Source organism: Lytechinus pictus, chromosome 7, assembly GCF_037042905.1.
Source record: "Lytechinus pictus isolate F3 Inbred chromosome 7, Lp3.0, whole genome shotgun sequence".
In the NCBI taxonomy this organism is placed as follows: Eukaryota; Metazoa; Echinodermata; class Echinoidea; order Temnopleuroida; family Toxopneustidae; genus Lytechinus; species Lytechinus pictus.
This window is the reverse complement of record NC_087251.1, coordinates 36,527,773-36,551,276: the sequence shown is the minus strand read 5'-3', so window position 1 is coordinate 36,551,276 and position 23,504 is coordinate 36,527,773. Positions and strand designations below refer to the sequence as shown.

General features: G+C 35.1%; 1 protein-coding gene across 2 annotated transcripts in view; it reads right to left on the bottom strand.

Moving 5' to 3' along the window:
- The window catches only part of LOC129264244 (double zinc ribbon and ankyrin repeat-containing protein 1-like), a 35,525-nt gene extending 19,175 nt beyond the window's left edge, over nt 1-16,350 (bottom strand). The window contains exons 1-6 of one of the 2 annotated variants that reach the window (XM_064102597.1): nt 16,277-16,350; nt 13,282-13,448; nt 11,244-11,391; nt 10,030-10,159; nt 8,389-8,571; nt 7,735-7,838 (exon numbers count right to left, since the gene is read on the bottom strand). In XM_064102597.1, the coding sequence (XP_063958667.1) occupies nt 7,735-7,838; nt 8,389-8,571; nt 10,030-10,159; nt 11,244-11,391; nt 13,282-13,390 (674 nt within the window). In that variant the 5' untranslated portion in view covers nt 13,391-13,448; nt 16,277-16,350. Of the gene's footprint in view, nt 1-7,734; nt 7,839-8,388; nt 8,572-10,029; nt 10,160-11,243; nt 11,392-13,281; nt 13,449-16,032; nt 16,131-16,276 lie in introns of those variants that run through there. The other variant, XM_064102596.1, reaches the window with a different exon arrangement.
- Nucleotides 16,351-23,504: the final 7,154 nt, after the last annotated feature.

Sequence of the window (23,504 nt, the reverse complement as noted above, 5' to 3'; positions counted from 1 at the left end):
AATATTTACATTGTTTGTAATATACAAAATAATTCATAATGCATACAATATAAACATAATACATAATTTGAAGGAAAAAAAATGGTGTGGGCATATACTTCACATTTTGATGATAAAAAAGGAACATTAACAAAATTTAATGAACGCAGGAGACCGCCATCGTGAGCGGTTAAGCTTGTAATTGATGGCGGCCTCATAAAAAGGGTTCGTGACTATGATTGGTATAATTACTGAACAAGTGGGTGCAATGCAGGTGGTACGGGTGCAGAAGATAGCTGTATGTATAATTTATATTTTTTATTTAATTTATAGTGGTAAATGAGGATTAATTTGAAGGTTGGGATGAATAAGATCGAATGATATTTCTTTTAACAGTTGATTTTAAAGAGTATAAAGTGGAACAAGATTTAATATTTTCTGCAAGATTATTCCAAATGTCTGGACCATGATGTCGAATTGATTTAGAGGTAATTAACAGTCTGGGGTTTGTGAGATGAAAGTTTCCAGATGTACGAGTTGGGTAGGTATGGACAGAACTATTGAACTTAAACATATCATCAAAAGACGAAGGGAGTAGGTTATTAATATACTTAAACATAATGATAGCTACTTGAAGAGTATACAAGTCGGCAACTTTTAGTGTTTTCTGTTTGAAAAATAATGGATCAGAGTGAGCCAAGTAATGAGATCCTGTACAAATGCGAATAACTCTCTTTTGTAATTTGAAAATAGAAGTCAGCTTTGTTGAGCCACAATTAGCCCAAACAACGTTACAATAAGTAATATACGGGAGTACTAAGGAATTGTACAATAGGAATAAAGTTTTAAGAGGCAAAATAAATTTTAACTTAGAAATAATTCCAATGCTTCTCGAAATACGCATTGTAATATGGTGCAGATGCTCATTCCAAGATAAAGCTTCATCTATGATAACCCCTAAAAATTTAGAGTGAGTTTTCCGTTCTAATGACTTGCCGTCAATCTGTAGGTGAAATTGAGTGTTAGAAATATGAGAGTGATGTTTAAAATATATGTAGTGAGTTTTTTGTGTGTTCAAAGATAATTTGTTAGCTTTGAACCACTGTGATACTTTGTTTATTTCATGATTTAAAATATTGTATAACGAAGTAGGATTTGTATGAGAAAAAAAAATATTTGTGTCGTCAGCGAATAATACAAAAGATAAAATGGATGATGTATTAATAATGTCATTGATATATAGTAAAAATAATAGTGGGCCTAATATGGAGCCTTGAGGGACACCACAACGAACTAAAAGTGAGTCAGAGTCATAACCATTAAATGCGACGTATTGTTTTCGATTTCTTAAGTAATCTTTAAACCAAAGGAGGGATTGACCTCGTACGCCATAATAATTAAGTTTTGAGAGTAGAATGTCGTGATTAAGTGTATCAAATGCCTTACTAAGGTCACAAAATATGCCAATGACATGTTCTTTATTAGCAATGGCGTTTGTAATTTTATCATAGATTTGGATTAAAGCCAAGTTTGTTGAGTAATTTTTCCTAAAGCCATATTGATTAGAATTTAGCAGATTGTGTTTGCTGATGAATTTATAAAGTCTGTTATATACTATTTTTCTAAGATTTTTGATATAGTTGGGAGAAGAGAAATGGGGCGATAATTATTAATTTCATGAGGATTGTCTTTTTTGAAAATTGGATTGACTTTGGCGATTTTGAATAAGTCAGGAAAAACTCCTTGTGATAATGATTTATTAAAAATGTTACTAAGAGGATTAGCAAGTGGGTGAATTATTTCTTTTAAAAGAGTCATACTAATTCTATCATGTCCATGCGATTTTGAACTGTTAAGAGACCGTGTAATATTGATAATTTCAGTTGGGTCCGTAGGGTTGAAAAATATAAGAGTGTGGATTAGGTTCGGGGAGATAGTCGGTAAAACGCGCATTAGGGCTATTAATTTTGCTTGAAAGTTCGGGTCCGATATTTGTGAAAAATGAATTAAATGAATTTGCTTGAAGGGAAGAGTCAATTTTAAAACCGTTAAGAGTCATATCATCAGTAGGAGGGGAATCTGTCTTTGTTCCCATTACCTCTTTAATGATTTTCCAAGTTGCATTAGTGTTTGAACTGGCATTCTTTATTCTATTAGCGTAATACATTTTACGTGATATACGAATTAATTTTGTCAATTTGTTTCGATATACTTTATATGTTTTTAAGTTAGCTTCGGACGGTTTGTGTAAATGTGACTTGTAAAGGCGATTACGTGTATGTATTGATTTCAAAATACCTTTTGTTATCCAGGGATGTTTGGGGGTCTTTTTTCGATTATTTTTCATTCTACCTATGGGGATATTCTTATCGTAATAATGTTGTAATTTATCATTAAAGCCAGTCAGACGGCAGGTCCCAAGAAAGTGGCTTCTTTCATCCAAGTGATATTCATGACTTGATATGTTTTGCATATTTAATGAGCTTGATGCGGACCAAAACACCTCTTTTCATTCGGTCATTGCTGCTCTAATTGTGCATCGAATTTCATGAATTTGGTATCATTGTAAAGAAGAAGAATCATTCTTTCAGGTCATGTGTTTGAATTTATTCAAAGATTTTGTAATATAGGTTAAAATTTTGATCTAAAATATGCTACAAAATAATTATTTTCACCTGACAAAAGCTGCTATTTTCACACTTTATTTTTGTTTGAGCCCAAATAATTTTTAAATCATGATAAAGCTGAATATGTATGCTTTAAAATGATATAGGTTTCAAAATTAGAATTGGTTTAATCGGGTCAAGATCACACTTTTCATTTGCCAAGTACATAAAGCAGCTTGAAAACAAGAATACTGCACTCTGATTGGTCAAAGAGACCACCCATTGGCAAATTCCAACGGTTCCAGTGCCTGTGTTCATGGGAAGGTCACACTTCCCATGTGGTAATCTCCTCAAATACCCCGCGCCTGTTGTTCTGTGAACCTTATCCAGCCAATCAGAACTCTGGATTTCATGCAAGTACAAAATTTCAGAAATCTCGTCTTGTACCTTGGTGGGAAAAGTGTGATCTTGACCCGATTAAAAGGTGCCGCATATCAAGAGTGGCATTGTGAGAAAGTACAGAAGTTCAGCTTTATGGTGATATAGATATCATTGAGGCTCAAAATAAAAAGTTTTGCACAATTTGCAAAAGTAAACAGAGGAAGAAAATTCAGTTTTGAGGCACATTTTCAGGCCAGAAATTTACTTATTTAACAAAATATTGTATACAAAATAAATGACCAATATGGAAGAGTAACATTTACTCTATCTGATGGTGCAATAATATTTCATTTAACTTGAGGTTAAAACAGGTAAATTCTTAGAGAAAGAAAATCTCACGAATCACGAGATTTTGCAAGGAGGAGGATTCAGCCACGAGATGATTTGGATGAATCTGGCCTTTTTGCTCATTAGCATAGGGACCTGCGGTCTGACTGAAGCGATTATAAGATGTGTTTGCTCCAACTTCATTATAGACATCCTCCCATTCCTCAATTGTTAAGTCTTGTTTCAATAATTCAATATTACGTTTAGATTCTCTTCTATATGTATGTTGGTTAAATGTTTTGAGGTGTGGTAGTTTTAAATCACAAGTTAGAAATATTGGTAAGTGGTCTGAAACTTCAGAGCATAGAATTCCTCCTATCATTTTGTTGTTCATGTTATGTACGTTGGAAAAAATGTTGTCAATTTGAGTTGATGAATTTTGGTTGATTCTAGTGGGATTATTTATGAATGAATTGAAGCCGAATGAGTACATTAGTTTCATGAAATTGTTTGATTTATTATTGTCGATTGAGGGTAAGAAATTGATATTAAAATCACCAATAATAAAACAGTTTTTATTTTCATTACTTATTATATGGAGATATTGCTCTGTTTCCTCATAAAATGAATCAAAATTAAAACCTGGTGGTCTATAAATTAAACCTATGACGACATTTTTAAATTCTGTGTTTTCAATTTCAATAAACAAAGATTCAGCATGTAAAAGTTTCACGTCGGAACGGATCTTAAATTTCAGTTTTTCGGCAATATAGAAGGCTACCCCTCCGCCTCTTTTCCCTTTGCGGTCTGCCCTAATCAGCTTATAATCTGGTAAATTAAACAAATCTGGGGAATTTTCGTGTAACCATGTCTCGCTAATACCAATAACAGAAAATTGAAAATTGTTTAACGTGTGTAAGAGATTTTCAAAATATTCGAAGTTTCTATTCAGACTTCTTAAATTTGCATGTAAAAGAGAAATATCATCATGATTATTATTAAATATGTTATTAAATTCTTGAGGTGTGTAATATTTACTGTTGTGTGAATTTTCTATTAAATTATCAGGAATAAAAGAGAGTGAATCCATCAAAATTGATATAATGTAAAGTACTGGCGATTATGTAAGGGATATACTGCGAGCGTCCTTGTGGTGAAGGTGCGTGTGATAGTGATTGTGTGTATATTCATGTGTAACTGTGGTGCTGATGTGCAGTTAATATAAATGAAAAATATGTCTACAAAAATAACAAGACCCATCTTGGTCAGCATATACAATATAGGAAGCACTACGGCAGAGCTCTGCCACCTAAGAACGTATATACAAGAGTTGAAATAATTACATATAAATAATGAATGATTACATATAAATGAATAAAGAGCAAACCCAAAATATGCCTACGGATCTGTATTAATAATAAAAGATCTAATGTGTATTACTATTGGCATGGTAAATCACTCCATTAACTCCATGTATTAACGCAGTAGGCCTAAAGTTGAATAGCCACGCCCTCCCTGATCAGATACGTGGATGTATGTGTGCAAGTGTAATAAATATGGATAATTATGCGCATGGGCCTGTCCTGGGGAATAATGAAGTTTGTTTCAAAAGCGCTTATCAATCAGCCTTGAATACCCGATCAGTCGCGCGTGTATTCAACATAAAGGGGCGTCAATTATGCATGGAATAGCCACGCCTCCTCTGATCAGGCAGCGCATGTACATGTGTGTATAGGCATACAAATTGAGTTTAGCTTATTTAACAAATCAATATAATTGGTATACACAGTGTGAAATCAACCCGTCCATTCCCCTATTGAACATTCAAGTCTTATGTCATGATAGAGATTGATCATGCATGTATATAACCCCGCCCACTCTGACCAGATACTGTAGAAGCTGTTATTTACGCGTACAGAATTTTTCGCGAATCGCGGGGTCCCGACATTTCCGCGGGTTGTTAAATTCGCGATCGGAAGATGTAGAAAATATTTCCACAGCACTTAAAATAAGTAAATCTAGTGCAAATCACGTGCATATTTCTACTCCTCAAAGTTTCCATGCTGATGTGTGTTTTGTACATAAATATGTCCCTGTAAAAACAGTTACAAAATGTGGAAAAAAGTGGTTGAAATTTCAATTTTTTTTACCTTTAAATCTGAAAATTCATCATGCCACAGTTTGATCTGTAATTTATAGGGTTAAGCAATCTTTAGAATTGGTGTTTTGTTCTATTAATTTTTCAAAAAGATGGTAAAAGTGCAAAAATTTGGAATTTTGTGAACAGAATCTTCACCTTTAAAAGCTCTGGTCATGTGACTTATGAATATTAATGAGTATGCAAATAGCTGCCAATACGTGTGTATAGAGTCAATCAGATGACAATAAAATCAAATTATTTCATGGAAAATACATTTTAATATTACAGTGAGTGTATAGATATTGATGAAATAATGTTAGAAAATACTTTAGGCTCTGATTTTGTTTGAGAAATTAAAAAAAGTGAAATTCTAGCTAACTTTTTGAATCACTAACTGTACTTTCTAAGCCTTATTTTTTGTACATATAGAGGTGCATATCTCCATTTTCTCACTATACAGTATGTTTTCAATAGCAAAGCTTTGCTGCTGGGGACATTGGCACTGACTAAGAAGTGTGTCAATATTTTCGCGTGTTGTTAAATTCGCGGCCGATCGGCAATTCACGAAATCCGCGAAAATAAAACCCCCGCGAAAATTACACCTTATACAGTACTTGGGTACCTGCGTGTTTTCATATTAGGACTGATTTGCAAAATAATAAGAAATTTTATAAAGCTCACATCCATCATGTCAATTACCAATGAAATAATCTAAATTCCAGGCGTAGTAGTACTTGTTTAGGTATACGTTGATCATGCATGGAATAGCCACTCCCCCTTTGATCAGACACTACATGTGCATGGTGTATGCGGGGAACAAGATGTAATTAACATGTTAAACAAATCAATGCAATGACTATGCATATTGTAAATTCAACCCAATACATTAAAGGGAGGGGGAATCATCTAATTCTTGGGATGGCTGTTTACAGTGATTAACAAGATAATAAGACGATACAAAAAAATACGATAGAATGGTTTCCTATTAACTGAATGATGTAATCAACATGTTCAGTGGATCAATTAAATTGTCATTGTACATTGAGAATTCAATCCATTGTCCAATCAAGCATTTCAATGAGTATGGTTAAAAATAAATAAAGAATTCGTTACTAAGCATTATCTGCCAGCATAAAAATGTCATTGAAATTCCAGGATGATTATTTTGGCGCACAAATTAAGATCATGAGAGAACAAGCCAAATAATTATACCTATACGGTTTTTTAAAGCGAAAAAAATGTGTAGAATGCTTTTAACAAGAGTTATTCTTAATTCAGCATTTTAGGAGTGTAACAATAAACTACTCTGGACGGGCGTATACAGTAGTATACATTGATCATTCATGAAATAGCCACTCCCCTTCCGATCGGATACTGCATGTAATTGGTGTATGCCGATAGACAAGTTGAAATTTACATATCAAACAAAATAAATGTTATTGGTTACGCATATTGTAAAATCGGCCCAAGCCTTCCCTATCGAGCACTTCAGTCGAGTATAAAAACATGAATAATGGATATAGATTGATAATGCATGTGCAGGTACAATACAATTCATCATGCATGAAGGAGCCATGCCCTCCCTGATCAGACACGTGGATTCACAGTGCTTGATCATGTAAACATGGTAAAGGATAGCCACACCCCCTCTGATCAGACACTACATGTACATGGTGTATGCGGGTACACAAGTTTAAAATTAACATAATAAATAAGTCATTGTAATCAGTTTTGCATATTATAAAACCAACCAATGCCTCCGCGATCGAGCATTTCGATCAAGGATCATAATAGATAGAGATTGATCATGTATGTATACATGGTATAGTCACACCCTCTCTGACCAGATACTTGAGAACATACGTGTTTTCATATTAGGATTGAACGCAAAATATTTTTTCTTACAAAGCTTCCATCAGTTATCAATTGAATACCCTGCATACCGGATGAATCAGTAGAATACAAGGATAGGTATGCGTTGAACTGAATACCATTATTTTTTCAGAGTTACAGTCTATAGGTGTGTTCAATATCGATTTTCAAATTCAAACAGCAACATGAATCATGATTGAAAACTCAATTACAAAACAGGGATATAATGTAATGGGCCAAACTGCGCAATCATGCTGTGCCAATGAAAGCGAATTTAAAGAAGATAGACACATAATCAGCTTTATATTTTCAACACTGAACAGTGCACCGTTGATAGTTTGTGATCTGTGTTTTGTAATTGAGTTTTCAATCATGATTCATGTTGCTATTTAAATTTGAAAATCGACATTGAACACACCCTATACTTACTTTAAGAAATCTGTTTGTCTCTGTAATCTGTTTGCTTGAGTAAAGTTCTCTGGTATCTTCTTACTCTTCTTTTTGTCATCCTCACTTGCAGGATCAGGGGTTTTCTGTAAGAAATTAAAATATTATTCATCATAATATACAATAATTTGTAGAAACCAATAAAGCATACAATTTTTTGATGACTCATGCTGATAAAGGGACATATTCCTGAAAGTGGTTTCAATTGCACGGTAGTATACAACCATGGACTATGCAGATTTGTGTACATAATTAGGCTTATTTCATCGCATATACAAAGAAAAGTGTCATAAATGCATGCTTTCTACAAAAGGTGCCAATTTGAAGCACCATAACTTGTGAAATCTGCATAAACCATGGGTTTGTACCATGGTACAATTGGAACCTCTTTTGAGAATACTGGCTAAAATGTTTATTTTCAATCAGGTCTTGATTTTCTCACTTTTTATATTATCAATCAATGAGGACAAGTCTTAGATATCATTGATAATCTGTTTTTTGCCTTGTAAACATTCTTAAGTTAAACTATTACATTTTTTGTGCTGTTCTCGATTTGATGGATTCCTTAATATTGTTTTTTAATAGAGTCATGTATCAATCAACAAAATATTCAAATTTGAGAAAGAATTGAATTACCTTTCCTTGCCCAACCTTTTGACCTCTAGAGACGCTGGGTTTCTTTGTGCCCATCCTATTTTCCATGAAGCGGGTTCCTACTGTGGGTTTCCTGTAGTTAGATCCCTTCACTGAGTCAGGTCTTCTGGTCTCTGCTTCAACTACTTTCTTTAGGAGAGCAGTGGTTGTCTTGGAGGCTGTAAGCTGCAGGTATATCAGAATATCAATTAATCACTGTTATTAAAGGTACAGCAAAATGAAATATCTACAAAAATATGACATCAGTACAATCTGTTTCCATGGGGGCAAGTGGGCAATTCCAATTAAAAGTGGACATTTTCCAAAAATTTATATTGGCTATATTTCAAATCTGGATCAACTTTTTCTATCAAAACTCATATGGAATTTCATAAATACAAAAGGGGAACATAATTAGCCACAATTCTTTTTTCTTACGCATCTCCTTATAGGTGAATCCAAACCATACAAGAAACTCTATACATGGGACTACATATATTGTTTTTTACTTAATTTCAAATTAACAGAAAACTATTGCTTGTTTTGTAAAATTTTCTTTTGGTTAATCTGCAGGTCATCATTTTAAAATATAAGTTCATTTTACGTTGCCAGTGAGTGGATATTTCTGATGTCACTCCGTAACCTAGTATGGGTTTACGTTTTAAGTAGTAATTAATGAAATAATACACCAATTTTTTAATGTAATGCAGCATAAGGCTAGAACATAGAATCCAATCAATAAATCAAAATTATGATATCAATTTAAAATTCACAGAGTTTGAGCAATAAGTTTTCTCCTCAAATATGCATGTCCATTTTTGCGTCACTCCGTAACCATGTTTATGAATATTCATATCTCATTAATTCAGTGGATCAAAATAACAAATGTTGTTATTTTGAAAAGTGGGCTTCAGCAACTACTGTCAGGTACCATTTCTTTGCAAATAACTATTCAAATATGGGTGATATCTTTGTTTGAATGCAAAAAATTGTTCTGAATGTCACTCTGTAACCGTGGAACTACCCAAGTGCAAATAAAGAATGCAATATTTCTCCCTATAAAAGGGGCGTTCACCCAACAAAGAGTTGATTAGAGAAATACCAAACACGCACAATGCTGAAAATTTCATCAAAGTCAGATGTAAAATAAGAATGATTTGAAATGTCAAAGTTTTGTTTTCACACCATAGTCAAAGGCACAGTATGGGTAATATATGCAAATGAGAGATATTCATGAAAGAACTTGTCCGACAAGTCCTGTTTTAACCAACAGTTACCATATTAACAGTGCTTCTCAACCACCTTAATCAAAATCACAGAAAATTGTCAGATCTTACACCTTGTCAGATGATAAATGTTGATAAAACTCTCCCCTGATGTCCCCCACTATTTCTTTTGTATTTTATTACTTGAATTACCAAATATTTCATTTTTTTCGGATTACACAATAATGGAGTGCTTTATTAAAATCTCAATACTTTACATCAATGGAAACTGATGGAAATGGTTCAATAATAGTTAAGTTTTTTTGCAAGACAAATTTGTAATTTCCATATCAATATAACAATTGTTAACATGTTCCATTTATTTTCTTTTCAAATGTGTTTTATTGGGTTTCAAATATTACAATGTCATGTCACCGACCTTGAGTCCAGGGCTTTGGTTCCTAGCTTCTGCCTCCAGCAGACTCTCATCATCAGTGTCATCAGGTTCTTCTCTTACCCACTCCACAAAGAAAGTCTTGCTCACTACAAAACTTTCTCTCGTCTGATCCCTATTAAAGATATGCACAAAAACAGGTTGATAAGATCATATAAAAAGCAGCAACAAAAAGGACAACAGGTCCTGTTGCAGAATATCATCAACATAAGTATCAATATACCAGGGTAGGAAATAATCTTAATTACTTAGCCCTTAGGGGCTATTTTTTTTTTACATAAGGAATGAATGCTGGTTTTGAAGGCCATTTCTATTAGTTGCAAGAGCTACCTTTTTGTACAATGACCATTATGCAGTACACTTGTGCAAACATCATTATTCTGATATGTAAAATAATTATTTTCTACATGCAAATGTTCTTGAAAATTGTTTATGGCAGATATTGGCCGGATTCTATAGAAATTATGGTCGTCCCAGAGAGTTCCATTTAGGGGAAATTTAGGCGCAATTTGGGCTGTGATGATGGCGAAATCTGTCTCTTTCATGCATTTCCTACTACATCATTTTTTTTTGTTCATTGAATTAATCTAATTGAAAAACAATTTCTAGTGAGACAGGAACATTATCAATCAATAAAACAGCTTATCAGGAAGACATTTGGATCATTCTTGCAAAAATATTAGGATACAGGTGAAAAATGAATTAAGAACTTTCTGAACTACCTTATGAGCTCACCAGCTAAACTTTGCTCCTTTGTAACAGTTTAAGGTTTAACTTAGACAACTTAGACCACAGTCTAACTCTGTACTAAAATTATGGGAAGCCAAGAAAAGAAATAAAAAATTAAGTTTATATTCTATTTCTTATGTTTAATATTTTGTTTCCTTTTGCTTTCATAATGAAGAAAATACTTCAGTTATCATTCCCAGACAATTATGAACAATTTGGGTGTCATATGAGTTAATAAATTGAATGTTTATTGTTAGGGATTTGTGCTCCAATTGGCTCTCCATACTTAAACCACAACTTTAAACCAGGGCTTAATTTAAACCAGACTTCAGAATACGGGCCTATGAATGTCAGGGGCTCTTTTTTTTTCTTTTTTATTAGTTTTCCAGGATGCTTAGGGGCACTTCAGGGGCATATTAGCCCTGAGCCCAGTGAAATATTTACTTGATATGATATAAAGTGAAACAAACCTGGCCATTGCAAGGGCCTTGACAGTCCTCTTACCCTCTGTCAGTCTGAAAGGTCTCTGATACATGAATGTTGTTCTCTGTCCTATTGTCTGGAATGGATCTGGTTTGGTTCCGTCAATCGTATAAAAGATGTCTGTATCTGGGGTGGCTGTGAATGAACCAAAGATTATATTGTCATAATCAACTTATTGTATATTATTTTTCATATTATTCATGATACAAATTACAATATAAATCTTAATCCCCTCTTCTTCCTACTACTACTACTACTACTACCAGTGGCGTACCGTGAGTCACGGCATTGGGGGGGCACCAGCAAAACATTTGAGTTACTTAGTGAGCGCGCGAAGCGCGCTCAGTTGCCAGGTATACTGACCTAATAGAAACATTTTAAAGACAGTGCCATTAAACGGATATGTATGTCACTGCTCAAATAATGCGAGCGCAAGCGCGAGCTGAAAATGTTTGATATGCAGACCAAAAAAGGACATTATAAGTAAATTTTTGTTATCATGATACATACCTGTCTCGCTAAACAAACAATGCGAGCGTGAAGCGCGAGCTGAAATTTTTGTAAATATTGACCCCAAACAAGGACATGTTAAGGACTATATTTTAGGAATCCATTAAGAGTATACATATCTCACCATAGTCATCTAATGCGAGTGCAAAGCGCTTGCTGATTTTGCTACATCTAAACACATGAAGCACTTTTTGTAGTCATTGTAATCATGATACTACGCATCTCACTCATCAAATATTGCGAGCGCGAAACGCGAGCTGAAAATTTAGGATATTCAGACCTGAAGAGAGGCATTCTAAGGCCTGTTTGTAAGAATTCACTAAGACCATACGATACGTATTTCACTAACCAAATGATGCGAGCGCAAAGCGCGAGCTGAAAAATTTTGATATTCAGATCAGAAAAAGGGACATTTTAAGGACTGATTTTTAGGAATTCATGAAGAGCAGACATATCTCACCAATCTACTAGTGCGAACGTAAGCACGGACAGGAAATGTTTTATATTAACACCTTAAAATGGGGCAATCACTTTAAGTAGTCATGAAAAAGAACCATATGTCACTACATAAAACAATGATAGGTCCAAGTGCGAGGAAATATATTTGGTGTATATTGACTTAAAAACGTTAAACAGACAATGCGAGTACCGGGAACAATGAAGACATCTAGGCCTGAGCAAAATAAACTTATGAAATAATGTTTCTTATATATTATAACATAACATAATTATAATATAACATTATAATGAACAATAATTTATTCACTCCCACTACGTTTCTCTTCCTTTATCCCTCTTTTTCTCCTCTTCCCCGTTATTTTTTTTTTTTTGGCCAGCCGATTGGGGGGGCACGTGCCCCCCCATGCCCCCCCCCCATAGTTACGCCACTGACTACTACTACTACTACTACTACTACTACTACTACTACTACTACTACTACTACTACTACTACTCTACTACTACTACATGTACTACCACTACTACCACTACTACTACTACTAATAATAATGATAATACTAGAGTAGAGGTGTTGTGGATCATTGGATAGATGTCTGGACTTTGAACCACAAGGGCCATGGTTCAAATCCTTCCAGAGAAGGATGTTTATCTACATCTGCAACTCTCAACCCAGGTGTAGTAAATGGGTACCTATAAGAAGTAATTCCTTGCCAATGCTTCAGCACTTGATCAGGGTACCGTAGTCATGCTAAAGCTTGGGCAATAGTATGCATCACTTAAAAACATTAAGAGCTCACTATTTATGTTGTCTACTTCTACTCCTACTGCTGCTGATATTTCTACTACTAATACTACTACTACTACTTGTTTTTCAAGCATTACTTTAGGAGCTCTTAATAACAGTGCAGAAGAATATATGCACATAGATTATGGGCTAAACACACACTATGATAAAATGTCTCTATGCGCTTCAAGAGGACTTGGATACACAAGTAAACAAAAACAAAAACAAAACAAAACAAAAAACAAAAAACAAAACAAAACAGAAAAACTTACTACTTTTGAGCTCTATGTATGTGTTGGTGTCAATGTCTGTCTTGCTCTTGCCCTGGACTGGAATCCTTAGTGGGATAATAGAAGGAACGACTACTGCTCCAGCAGCCATCTTGATCTTTCTTGGAGGCTCAGCTGAACACAAAAACTTGTCCGAGGACTAGATATATCTATTTGAAAGTACAATGGGTATAATTCATGAAGATGAGAAAAAAAATTATGAGGGTATTTCATTTTAAACATCAAAATAAAAGCATCTTCTTATCTCAACTCTTTCTCCTTGAAAGCACATTGCTCAACCTACTGAAAATCCCCCGGGGGGGGGGGGGCACTCAGTATATAATGCATAGTGGGTATGTGCCGCGGAGGGAGGGGACCCCCATTTTTACACTCAAATTTCCGTTCCAAGGCATAGCATTTTTGTCTTATTGAGAAAAAGAACAAAGAAAGCCGCTCCAAGGCATAGCATTTCCTTCTTATCGAGAAAAAAGAAGAAAGAAATCCGCTCCAAAGCTTCGCATATTTTTCGTTACGCCATTCCGGTCGCATTAATGTGCTACAATTTTGGTGAAAAGCGGCCGTTCTAGAGCGCTTTTCGACCATCGCCTAAGCGCGAGCGCACCCGGCGGAGGCCGCGCTAGCTGCGTCGCGTCATGCACGATTGCCCGTTCCATAGGGATGCATACGCACTCACAGAGATACGGAGATCCGTTCCGAGGACCCCCGTTTTCACAAACATTTGTAGTTCCGAAGCCCGTTCCGAGGACCCTCCTTTTTATAATAAGCCCGCTCCAAGGCCCCCGTTTTTTGCCTCGCCCGCGGCACACCCCTACCACTTTTTTGGTCGAGTGCCCCCCCCGGGGAAAATCCCCACATCTATAGATGAATCCACATACAGTTTTCAGTTAATGGTATATATATAATATATAAAACATCACTGAAATATATTAACTTACAGAATAAATGTAAACTTAATCAAATTCAAATACAACTATGGATATAAAAAGACAGAGGAACTTTTGATGAAAGTGAAGTTGATTTCCATAAAAAAGACTTACCATTTCTAGTATCTTTTCACAGAAAAACTCAGTATTCATCCTGAATGAAATGCCTATATGATCATATAGTACTTGATAAAAAAACCCTTAATTTGATTTAAGGATTATTTATGACAGTGATCTTACAGTGGTGCTGCATGCATGCCTTCACACTTAGATTTTGGTGTAGCTCTACAAATCATATTCCTTATTTTTTCAAGAGCTCAATTGAGCTCCATAAAATCACTCTCTTGTGCTTTTTGAGGAGCTCAAATATATTGCTGTACACACGCGTGACCAAGTAATTTCCAAACACCCCCTAAACGAGTTTTTCTCTGTGCGCAAAATAACCCCCTAAACAAGTTTTCGCGGGCTTTATTTACACATTTTGGCCCCTAAACAAGTTGTCGCCAAAATATGACCTCGGGGAAAGGCTTGGAAAAAAAAAACATACCCTAAACACGTTGAACTAGTCTTAAAAAAAAGCTTTGGGTAAAAAAACATACCCTAAATACATCTGACCCCTCGAATGACCATTGACCAGTCTTTCAAAACCACCCTTTTTTTTGATACCCTTAACGAGTCCACGCGCGGACCGCGTCCAAAACTGAAAAAAAAAACACCCCTTTAAACACATTTTTTTGGTCACGCGTGTGTACAGCAATATATCCCCCCCCCCCCCCGGGACCAGTGCACACATTGAAAGGGGGGAGAAAGACAGAAAGAATGCTTGGAAAAATGAAACAGATTTAAACTTTATAGAAGAGGAAGAGCTATAAAAATTACAAAAATTCAATCATCTAAATTTTCAAATATATTCTGAAAAAAGTGAAAATATATATTTGAATAAGGTTAGAAATCTAAAATGTTTAAAAATGCGTAAAACATCAAAGTGATACATTGTCAAAGTTGAAAAGTAGATGAATGACTGCAACAAAAACATGGCAAATGCAAGTTAAAGTCCACACCATTCACAGTGCACACCACTGCAGTGCACTGAACTTCTTCCTCTAACGGCGATAGGGGCGGATCAACAACAGCAGTCAGCTTAGACCAAAAGCTTCAGTCTCTGTATTTTGGTTGTTCCGCTGAACTACGTTGGCTCCACTCACCATACATATGATTATGGTGAAATGTCAGAATTGTTAAGGAAATCCCCAGAAACGATGGTTATTCCTGTCTACAGTCAGCTGTACTAAAGTAAAGGGGAATTACAGGTAAAATACGTACAGGTGCATATATGTAGAACTACTAGTCAAATTGTAAAGTAGAACTTTAAATTTAGGTTTGGGTTATACTTATTTTTATAGAGGCATATTGGTCATTGCCATTGCACCGATCCGACTGTTTACAAGATTTTGCACTCTGCATCTGGGAAATCTCTGCCACTACCGGTACCGTACCGTACTAGTCTTGAGGACTCCCATGATGATGTTTTATCAATCTGACATATACTTCTTATCATGATAAGAAGTATATGTCAGATTGATAAAACATCATCATGGGAGTCCTCAAGACTAGTACCGTACCGTACGCCAGCCAGCGCCAACGGCCAAACTCATCACCCCGATAATCACAACACAAGCATAGTCATATTGTCTCCATAACAAGCATATACTACTAAAAAATAACAAGGACTATAATCGGAAAATCATTGAATATAAATCTCGCTTAATTTTCAAATGTAATATCAAACATTTCTAACTAAAATTCTTACTTAATCAAAATGTTTTCCTTCACTCGACCGTTCTCGGGAGACAAATTCTCGTATCTGGTAAATTCCATTTCTTGTGTAGGTAGATTTTTAGTTGTAATGATTCAGCACTTGTGAATTGTATTCAAATAATACAAATTGAACTATTTCAATAAGTCATGAATAGTATATATAATTCATCGTAGTTTCAAATTTACACCTTAAATGTAATAACATATAAATTTATAAAAATATAAATCACTTGTACCCTATCTTACATAATGAACGGTCCCACATTAGCCGTTTCCAAAGTTGCAAAGGACGCTGCGAAATTTGTTGTGCGGTGAGTCTTTTGAGATCATTGTACCCCGGAGCTCGGGCAGGGAGAAGGACGAGTGGTACCGTCGAAATCTAGGGGATTTGGCGATTTAGCCTGAGACAGTTGACACCTCGACAAACATTTTATTTGAACATGTCAACAGCTTCCAAAGTAACGCTTTGCTTGTCTATTGTTACTGCAGGTGCAATTATAGCTGGCGTTCATTACAAGAAAAAGTCTGATCAAATGGTATGTCATTTTCCTTGTTTGATTGTATTATTAAGGTAGTTTAAGAGACTAAGTTTCAAATTTACAAAAATCTCAGTCCCATACATGAGATTTTGTGTATGTATGCTAAGTTATCTAACTCCATGACTTTGAAGTTTGAGTTTGAGATTAACGTCTTGAGATCTAACTTAGTCGTTCATGACGTTTGAATGTGTCCAGTTCCACTCAATAATTTATTAATTATTTACTGAAATATTCCAGCATCCCCATCACTTACTGCGGCAGCCCGAACACGTACTGTGTTCGGGCTGCGTTGTGATTCACCCCGGCTCACCAGATCAAACCAGATGAGCATCGGGAATCAATCAAAAATACATAAAATTGCACAAAACTGTTACAAAGGAATCAATACATACTTACAACTTAAGCCGCAATATGGGCGGCCCTCAAAACTTCGAAATAATTCCCAAAACGAAGCAAAAACGTCGGAAAATTTTGCCGGTGTGCATTAAAAGTCGTTTGTACAGGAAGCTTCTTCTTCTTCTTCTTCTTTCCTTGGTTGGCAACCAGTCAGGATTGACTATTTTTGCCACAGCTTTTGTTCATTTTCAGTAGCTTATTATAATTTTTTTTCCTTCTCTCTTTTAATATTTTTTTCCTTTTTCCTTCATTTTCTTTTCTATAATTTTCTTCTTTTTTTTCTTCTTTTTCCTTTTCATGTTATTTTTTTTTCTTTTCTTTTTTGTCTTCTTTTTTCTTTTTTTTCTTTTCTTTTCTTTTCTTTTTTTTCTATTTTTTTCTTTTTCTTTTCTTCTTATTTTTCTTCTTTTGTCTCTTTTTTGTATTCTTTTTCTTTTTTTTCTTTTCTTTTCTTTTCTCTTTTTTCTTTTTATTTCTTTTTCTTTTTTTCTTTTCTTTTCTTTTCTTTTCTTTTCTTTTCTCTTTTTTCTTTTTATTTCTTTTTCTTTCCCTTCCTTTTCTTTCTTTATTTATTTTTCTTTTGTATGCGTTCTGATTCTTGCAGCACGTTTGATATTCTTCTGCTACAGTAAGCTGCAACAGAGAAAACAAAAGAAAACTGGATTTGTGGCCTGATAAAACTTCAGGTTTCGGGAAACCGAAACTAAAGTATGAGATGAAAGTGCAAAAAACAAACAAAAACAAAACAAAGACAAAACCAAAAATTTGAAAAAAGAACTAAACAAACCAACAAATAAACAACGAAACTTCTCTCTTCATTCTTATCTCCTTTCTGTCCCCCTGACAAAACGCAAAATTAAAAAAAAAACTCGGATAATTAGCAAAAGGAAAGAAAGGAGGATATTTTTTTTTTTTTTTTTTTTTTTTTTCCCCTCATTCAGATTTATATAGTCGTTTCGTTCTGAGCACGAAACGGACTAGTGCAGATTGGGATTCTACCTTAGTACTCTTTAAGAGATCCATTATTTTTTGGGGGGTTGATAGATTTGTTTCTGTAAGTAGCATGGCTCTCTCTATTATATATTTGGAACATTCCATTAAGAAATGCTCAACTGTTTCAAATTTTTTAGGCTGACACGTATCACAAAGTCCCGTGGGGTGTATATTAAGTCTTTTTAAATCGTAGTTCAATCCTATTACGCCAAAACGGAGTCTGTGGATAATGGTTTCGTGGAATCTAATTAGGGAACAAAAAAATGGAGAATTAACAGTGGGATGGTATAATTTGAGTAGGCGGTGGGATTCATTCCATCTTTTTTGCCATTCTAGATTGTATCTTTTGAAAATGAGATGTTTTATTTCTGTTAAAGATAATTTGTTGTTGATTTCGATTTTTTTCTTCAATGCATTTTTTGCTTTCATGTCCGCCATCTCGTTCCCACTAATACCGCAGTGGCTGGGGATCCATTCAAAGTTTATATCTATGCCTAAATATGTTAGATTTGTTAGTAGGGTAAGAATTTCTGAGACAAAAGGTACTTCTTTTTGTTCTGATATTGCTACGAGGGAGCTTAATGAGTCACTAAATATTACTACTCCTACGTATATATCAAGATTTTCTAACCAGTGGAGGGCTAAGATAATTGCTGCTAATTCAGCTCTATATGATGAAGTATAATCAGTGAGGCGTTTAGACTGGGAGTAATGGAAAGCTGGAGCGTAAAAGGAGGCAGCACAGGCTCCAGTGACGGGTTCTTTGGATCCATCTGTGTAAATATGGAGTTGATTTGACCATTTTGAGTTAATAAGATTGAGGCTTTTTTGTTTTTGGTATAATGGATGGTCATGTTTATTTAATTCCTTGTTCAGTTCTACTGAAACCTTCGGGCGTTGAAAAAGCCATGGAGGAAAAGCGTATATATATGATTCTACAGAATAGTTTATTTTTTCTGCTCTGATTCCAAAAGGTTTATTATTTTTTTGAGTTTTGGATAAATCGAATTGCCAGCATGGTTTTATATTAAGCAAAATTGGATGGTCTTCATGTGTTTCAATCTTTGTCCTGAACTTATCTGTGAGTGCTCTTCTTCTCAGGTCGAGGGGCATTTCCCCGAGTTCAGCCTGTAGGGCTTCTAGTGAAGTAAGAGGGAGCCCTCCAACACAAATCCTTAATGCTTGATATTGAATTGCATCTAATTTTGCTTTCATTGTTTGGGATGCACTATTATAAGCCTCGCACCCATAATCCATTAGCGATCTTATTATTGCCCTATAAACAATGAGGAGGGATTTGGAGGAGCTTCCAAATAATGTTCCAGTAAGGCTTCTGAGAATGTTCAGTTTCCTTTTACACCTTGTCACTATATCCTCGATATGGGTATGCCATGTAAGTCGGTGATCAAAAGTGACACCTAAAAACTTTTTAACAGAGTTGAAAGTTAGACGATTCTCTCCTAGTTTTATCTCAGGGCAATTATTTTGGGGAGCTTTTGTAAATAAAACCAGAGCGGTTTTATGAGAGGAGAGACGGAAACCCCATTTATTAAACCATTCGTGTAATTTATTAAGATATTCTTGAATTTTGTTTGAGGTTACATCTAATTGATTCCCGGACATCCAGACTGCTATATCATCTGCATATATAGATGTGGTGACTGGATTGATGATAGGGATGTCCCTCATCATGATATTATATAATATGGGACTAAGAGTACTTCCTTGTGGGAGTCCGTTTTGCATTACATATATTTTTGATTCACTCTTTCCAATTGTAACTTGAAATGTTCTATTTGAAAGGTAGTTGTAGAGAAAAGTTAGCATTTTACCCTTTATACCACACTGCAATAATTTGTAAATTAGACCTTTTATCCACAATCTATCGTACGCCTTTTCGACGTCTAAAAATAGAGCCAAAGTATGTTCTCCATTGTTAATAGTTTTTTGAATAGTGTTTTCCAAATCAACAATACTATCAGTGGTGTTGTGGTTTTTTCGGAAGCCGCTGATTATGGGAGGCAAAATATGATGTTTTTCAATGTACCATTCAAGTCTTCCTTTAACCATGCGTTCAAATATTTTGGAGAAGCACGAAGAAAGAGCTATAGGTCTATATGAAGAGACAAGTTTAGGATCTTTCTTTTCCTTAAGAATCGGAACGAGAGTAGAATGTTTCATTTCATGTGGTATATCTCCCGAGTCCCAAATTTTGTTCATTATTTTCAACATAACTTTTTTAGATTTAAGAGGAAGATTTTGATAAACGATATAAGGGATGTTGTCTTTACCTGGGGCTGAATTTTTGCAGGTTTTGAGAACCTTTTCTAGTTCCAAAATTGTGAAAGATTCATTTATTACATGATCTAAACCTTCAGATTGTGCCTGAAAAATCTCAAATTCAAGGTTGGGTAATTGTTTTTTTGTTGGAAAGGTAGATGATCCTATTTCCTGAAAATGATTACCTAATAATTCTGATTTGTCTGGATCTTTTGTTATTACCTTGTTATTTTCAATAAGTGCCGACATTCTGTTAGATTTCTTGCTAGTTATGCCGTTCATCCGTTTGATTGTTGCCCATATTTTGCCTTCGGGAACGAAACGGTTGAGTTTTTTGCAGAATAAATCCCAATATTCCTTTTTCGTTTTACGTAGAATTTTTTGTGCTTCTGCCTTTTTTTCCTTGAAAGAGGCAAGATTTTGTACAGATATATGTCTTGTTAGTTTATTTTTAGCTCTATTCCTCGCTTTTATGCTTTTGGTACATTCGGGAGTCCACCAAGGAATAGGGTTATGCTGTGTTTTTGTGTTAGAAGGAACTGTCTTAAGAATAACATCTGTAAGACTTTTTATGAAAAAAGTATAAAATTCTTGAGGACTTTCAAAATTTATGAATTCATCCATCAATTCTTCACACTTCTTTGCGAAATCAGCCCATTTTGTATTTTTGAAAGACCAAAATTTCCTATGAGTAGAATTATCTTTTCGAGGTGCGGTGTCTTGTCTTTAGAGATATCCATAAAAAGCTCTATCGATATAGGGAAATGATCACTGCCAAAAGAATTGTTGAGGACCTCCCAGGAGCATCGGTTCGATAAAGCTGGGGAAGTTAAACTAAGATCCAAATTGGACATTTTTCCAGAGAGAGGATCAAGTCTTGTTCCTGAAAGATCGTTTAATATAACTAAATGGTGTTTATTAATGAAATCTTCTATGATAAGTCCGTTATGATCATTTTTCACACTGCCCCAAAGGCTGTTATGGGAATTAAAATCTCCTAGTATGAGAAACCTATCAGTACCACAGGCTACAGTTAGTAATTTATTTAAAATATTTTCATTTAATTTTTTACATGGATTGTAAAAATTGACTATGCCAATATGGGACTCGCCAAAATACACTTTAATATGTTGGATTTCATGTTCCTTATCAAAATGAGGGGTTAAGTAGTCGACCGTGTTGTGGATGTAAAATGCACACCCTCCTCTATTTTGATTCATACGGTTCCTGGGTATACATGTATAATTGGGAATGTTAAAAATATGATCTTCCCCGAACCAAGTTTCTTGTATGCAAATAATGTGATAGAATAAATTGTGAGGATTGCTTAGGTATCTAATAAGTTCACTGCCATGGCAGTGTAGGCCCTGTGCGTTCCACTGCAATATTGCTAGGGACGCCATGATAAGAAAAGAACTAGCTACCTCCTTCTGCCTGTGGGGTAGGGGTAGATCCACTTCTTAGCAATCGTCCAGTTACCGATTCCACCAGAGCTAAAACTTCATTCTTTGTTTTTCCTTCCACAAAAATGAATATAAGATAGGTAATAAAATTTATAATCTGTTCATTGTCTGCTGTTGTTAAAAAATTACCTTCCGTTTTAGGCTCGTATCTATGTTCTTCTTTTGTATGTTCATAATTAAGATCCATTGGTACTTCTGTTTGTGGTGCAGCCTTTTGGGGGAGGGGTTCTTTTGGACGGACCATCGGAGGGGCGGATTTAGTTTGAGCTACAAGGGGATCAATTTGGTGCTTGTTAGTAGAGTCTACATTATGAGGCGTGGTCAAGTTATTTTCTGCTGTTTTTTCTTCATTAGCGAGCATTTTTGCGGCGTTAGCATAAGTTATGTTCTTAGTTACTTTTATGTGTTGTATTTTCTGTGCCTTTTTAGCCACAGCGCAGCCATTGTATGCTGCAGAATGTCTGCCCCCGCAATTGATACATTTCCTATCTTCTTTCTTTTGACATTCCTCAAAAGTATGTGCTTCTCCGCACCTTACACAACGTATCTTTGCTCTGCATTGAGCTATGCCGTGGCCAAACCGTTGACATTTGAAGCATCTTGAAGCACGGGGTACAAAGATCTTAACTGGGAAAATTTGAAAACATAAGTTTACTTGTTGGGGTAGATTTGTTTTATTGAATGTTAGAATCACACTTTTGAGGGGTACCTCTTCGATGGGGCCATTTTCATTTTGTTTTGTTTTCTTAGTAATTCTCTTTGCAAAAGAAACTCCTTGGGTCTTTAGCTCTTGCTTGATTTCCTCTTCTGAGATAGCTGTAGAGACCCCATGAATAACGCCCTTCACTCCGGCTCGCTTTTCTTCTATTTTTACTGGGATGTTGCCAATTTGGGTTATTTGTTGAAGAGCGGTCATTTGCTTTTGGTTTTTGCACTTGACAATAATGCAATGAGGGAGAGAGATAATATTGTCAATTGGATTGGGACAAGCGCATTTAATTGCTCTTGCTATTTCTATGGGATTAACGTTGTTGAAATTCTTGTTTTTTTCTATTGGGCTAATATACAGAGTAAAATTGACCCTTCTGTTTGTGGATGGGGTACTGTGTATCGTAAAAGTTGTGTTGCTTGTACTATCTGACGAAGATTCCGCCCTGGGCGTGATATTTTCCACGTCCAAGCTTCCTTCACGTCTTCGTTTGCCGCGAAATTTGATTTCGCGGCAATGGAGGATCGATATAGCCTTTTGACGAGGCAACGAGATAAATTGATTTTTATCTTCGTGCTAGCAGAAAACAAAAACAAAAGAAAAATAATAGCCTAATCCTTATAAAAACAAAAAATAAAATAATAATCGATTATAATACGTTTATAATACGCTCTTCCTATTAATTTCACCCTGTTTATTCACTGAGGATCCTATAGAAATATACTAGAAGTCTTTGACAAAAGGCTATCGTATGAGGCATGCGAGAAAGGGTAATATGAATATTCATAAGTCTAACTTAGTGGCGTAATTTCTTTTTCGATGGTTTGGCTGCGTGGCAGCCAGTGAATAAATCACTATTTTAACGGCCTTTTGTTTTTATTCGATTAGCTTCTTTTCATGTAATTTTTTTCTTCATTCTTTTCTCGTGTTCTAATATTATTTCTTAGTTCTCCCTCGTGATTTCTTTTCACTTTCTTTATTTTTTATCCCCTTTTCCGTTTTGTTTTTATTATTTTCATATTTTGTTCATCTACTTTTCGTTTCGTAGTTGATTTTCTTTTCCTTTCTTTACTGTTTCATTCTT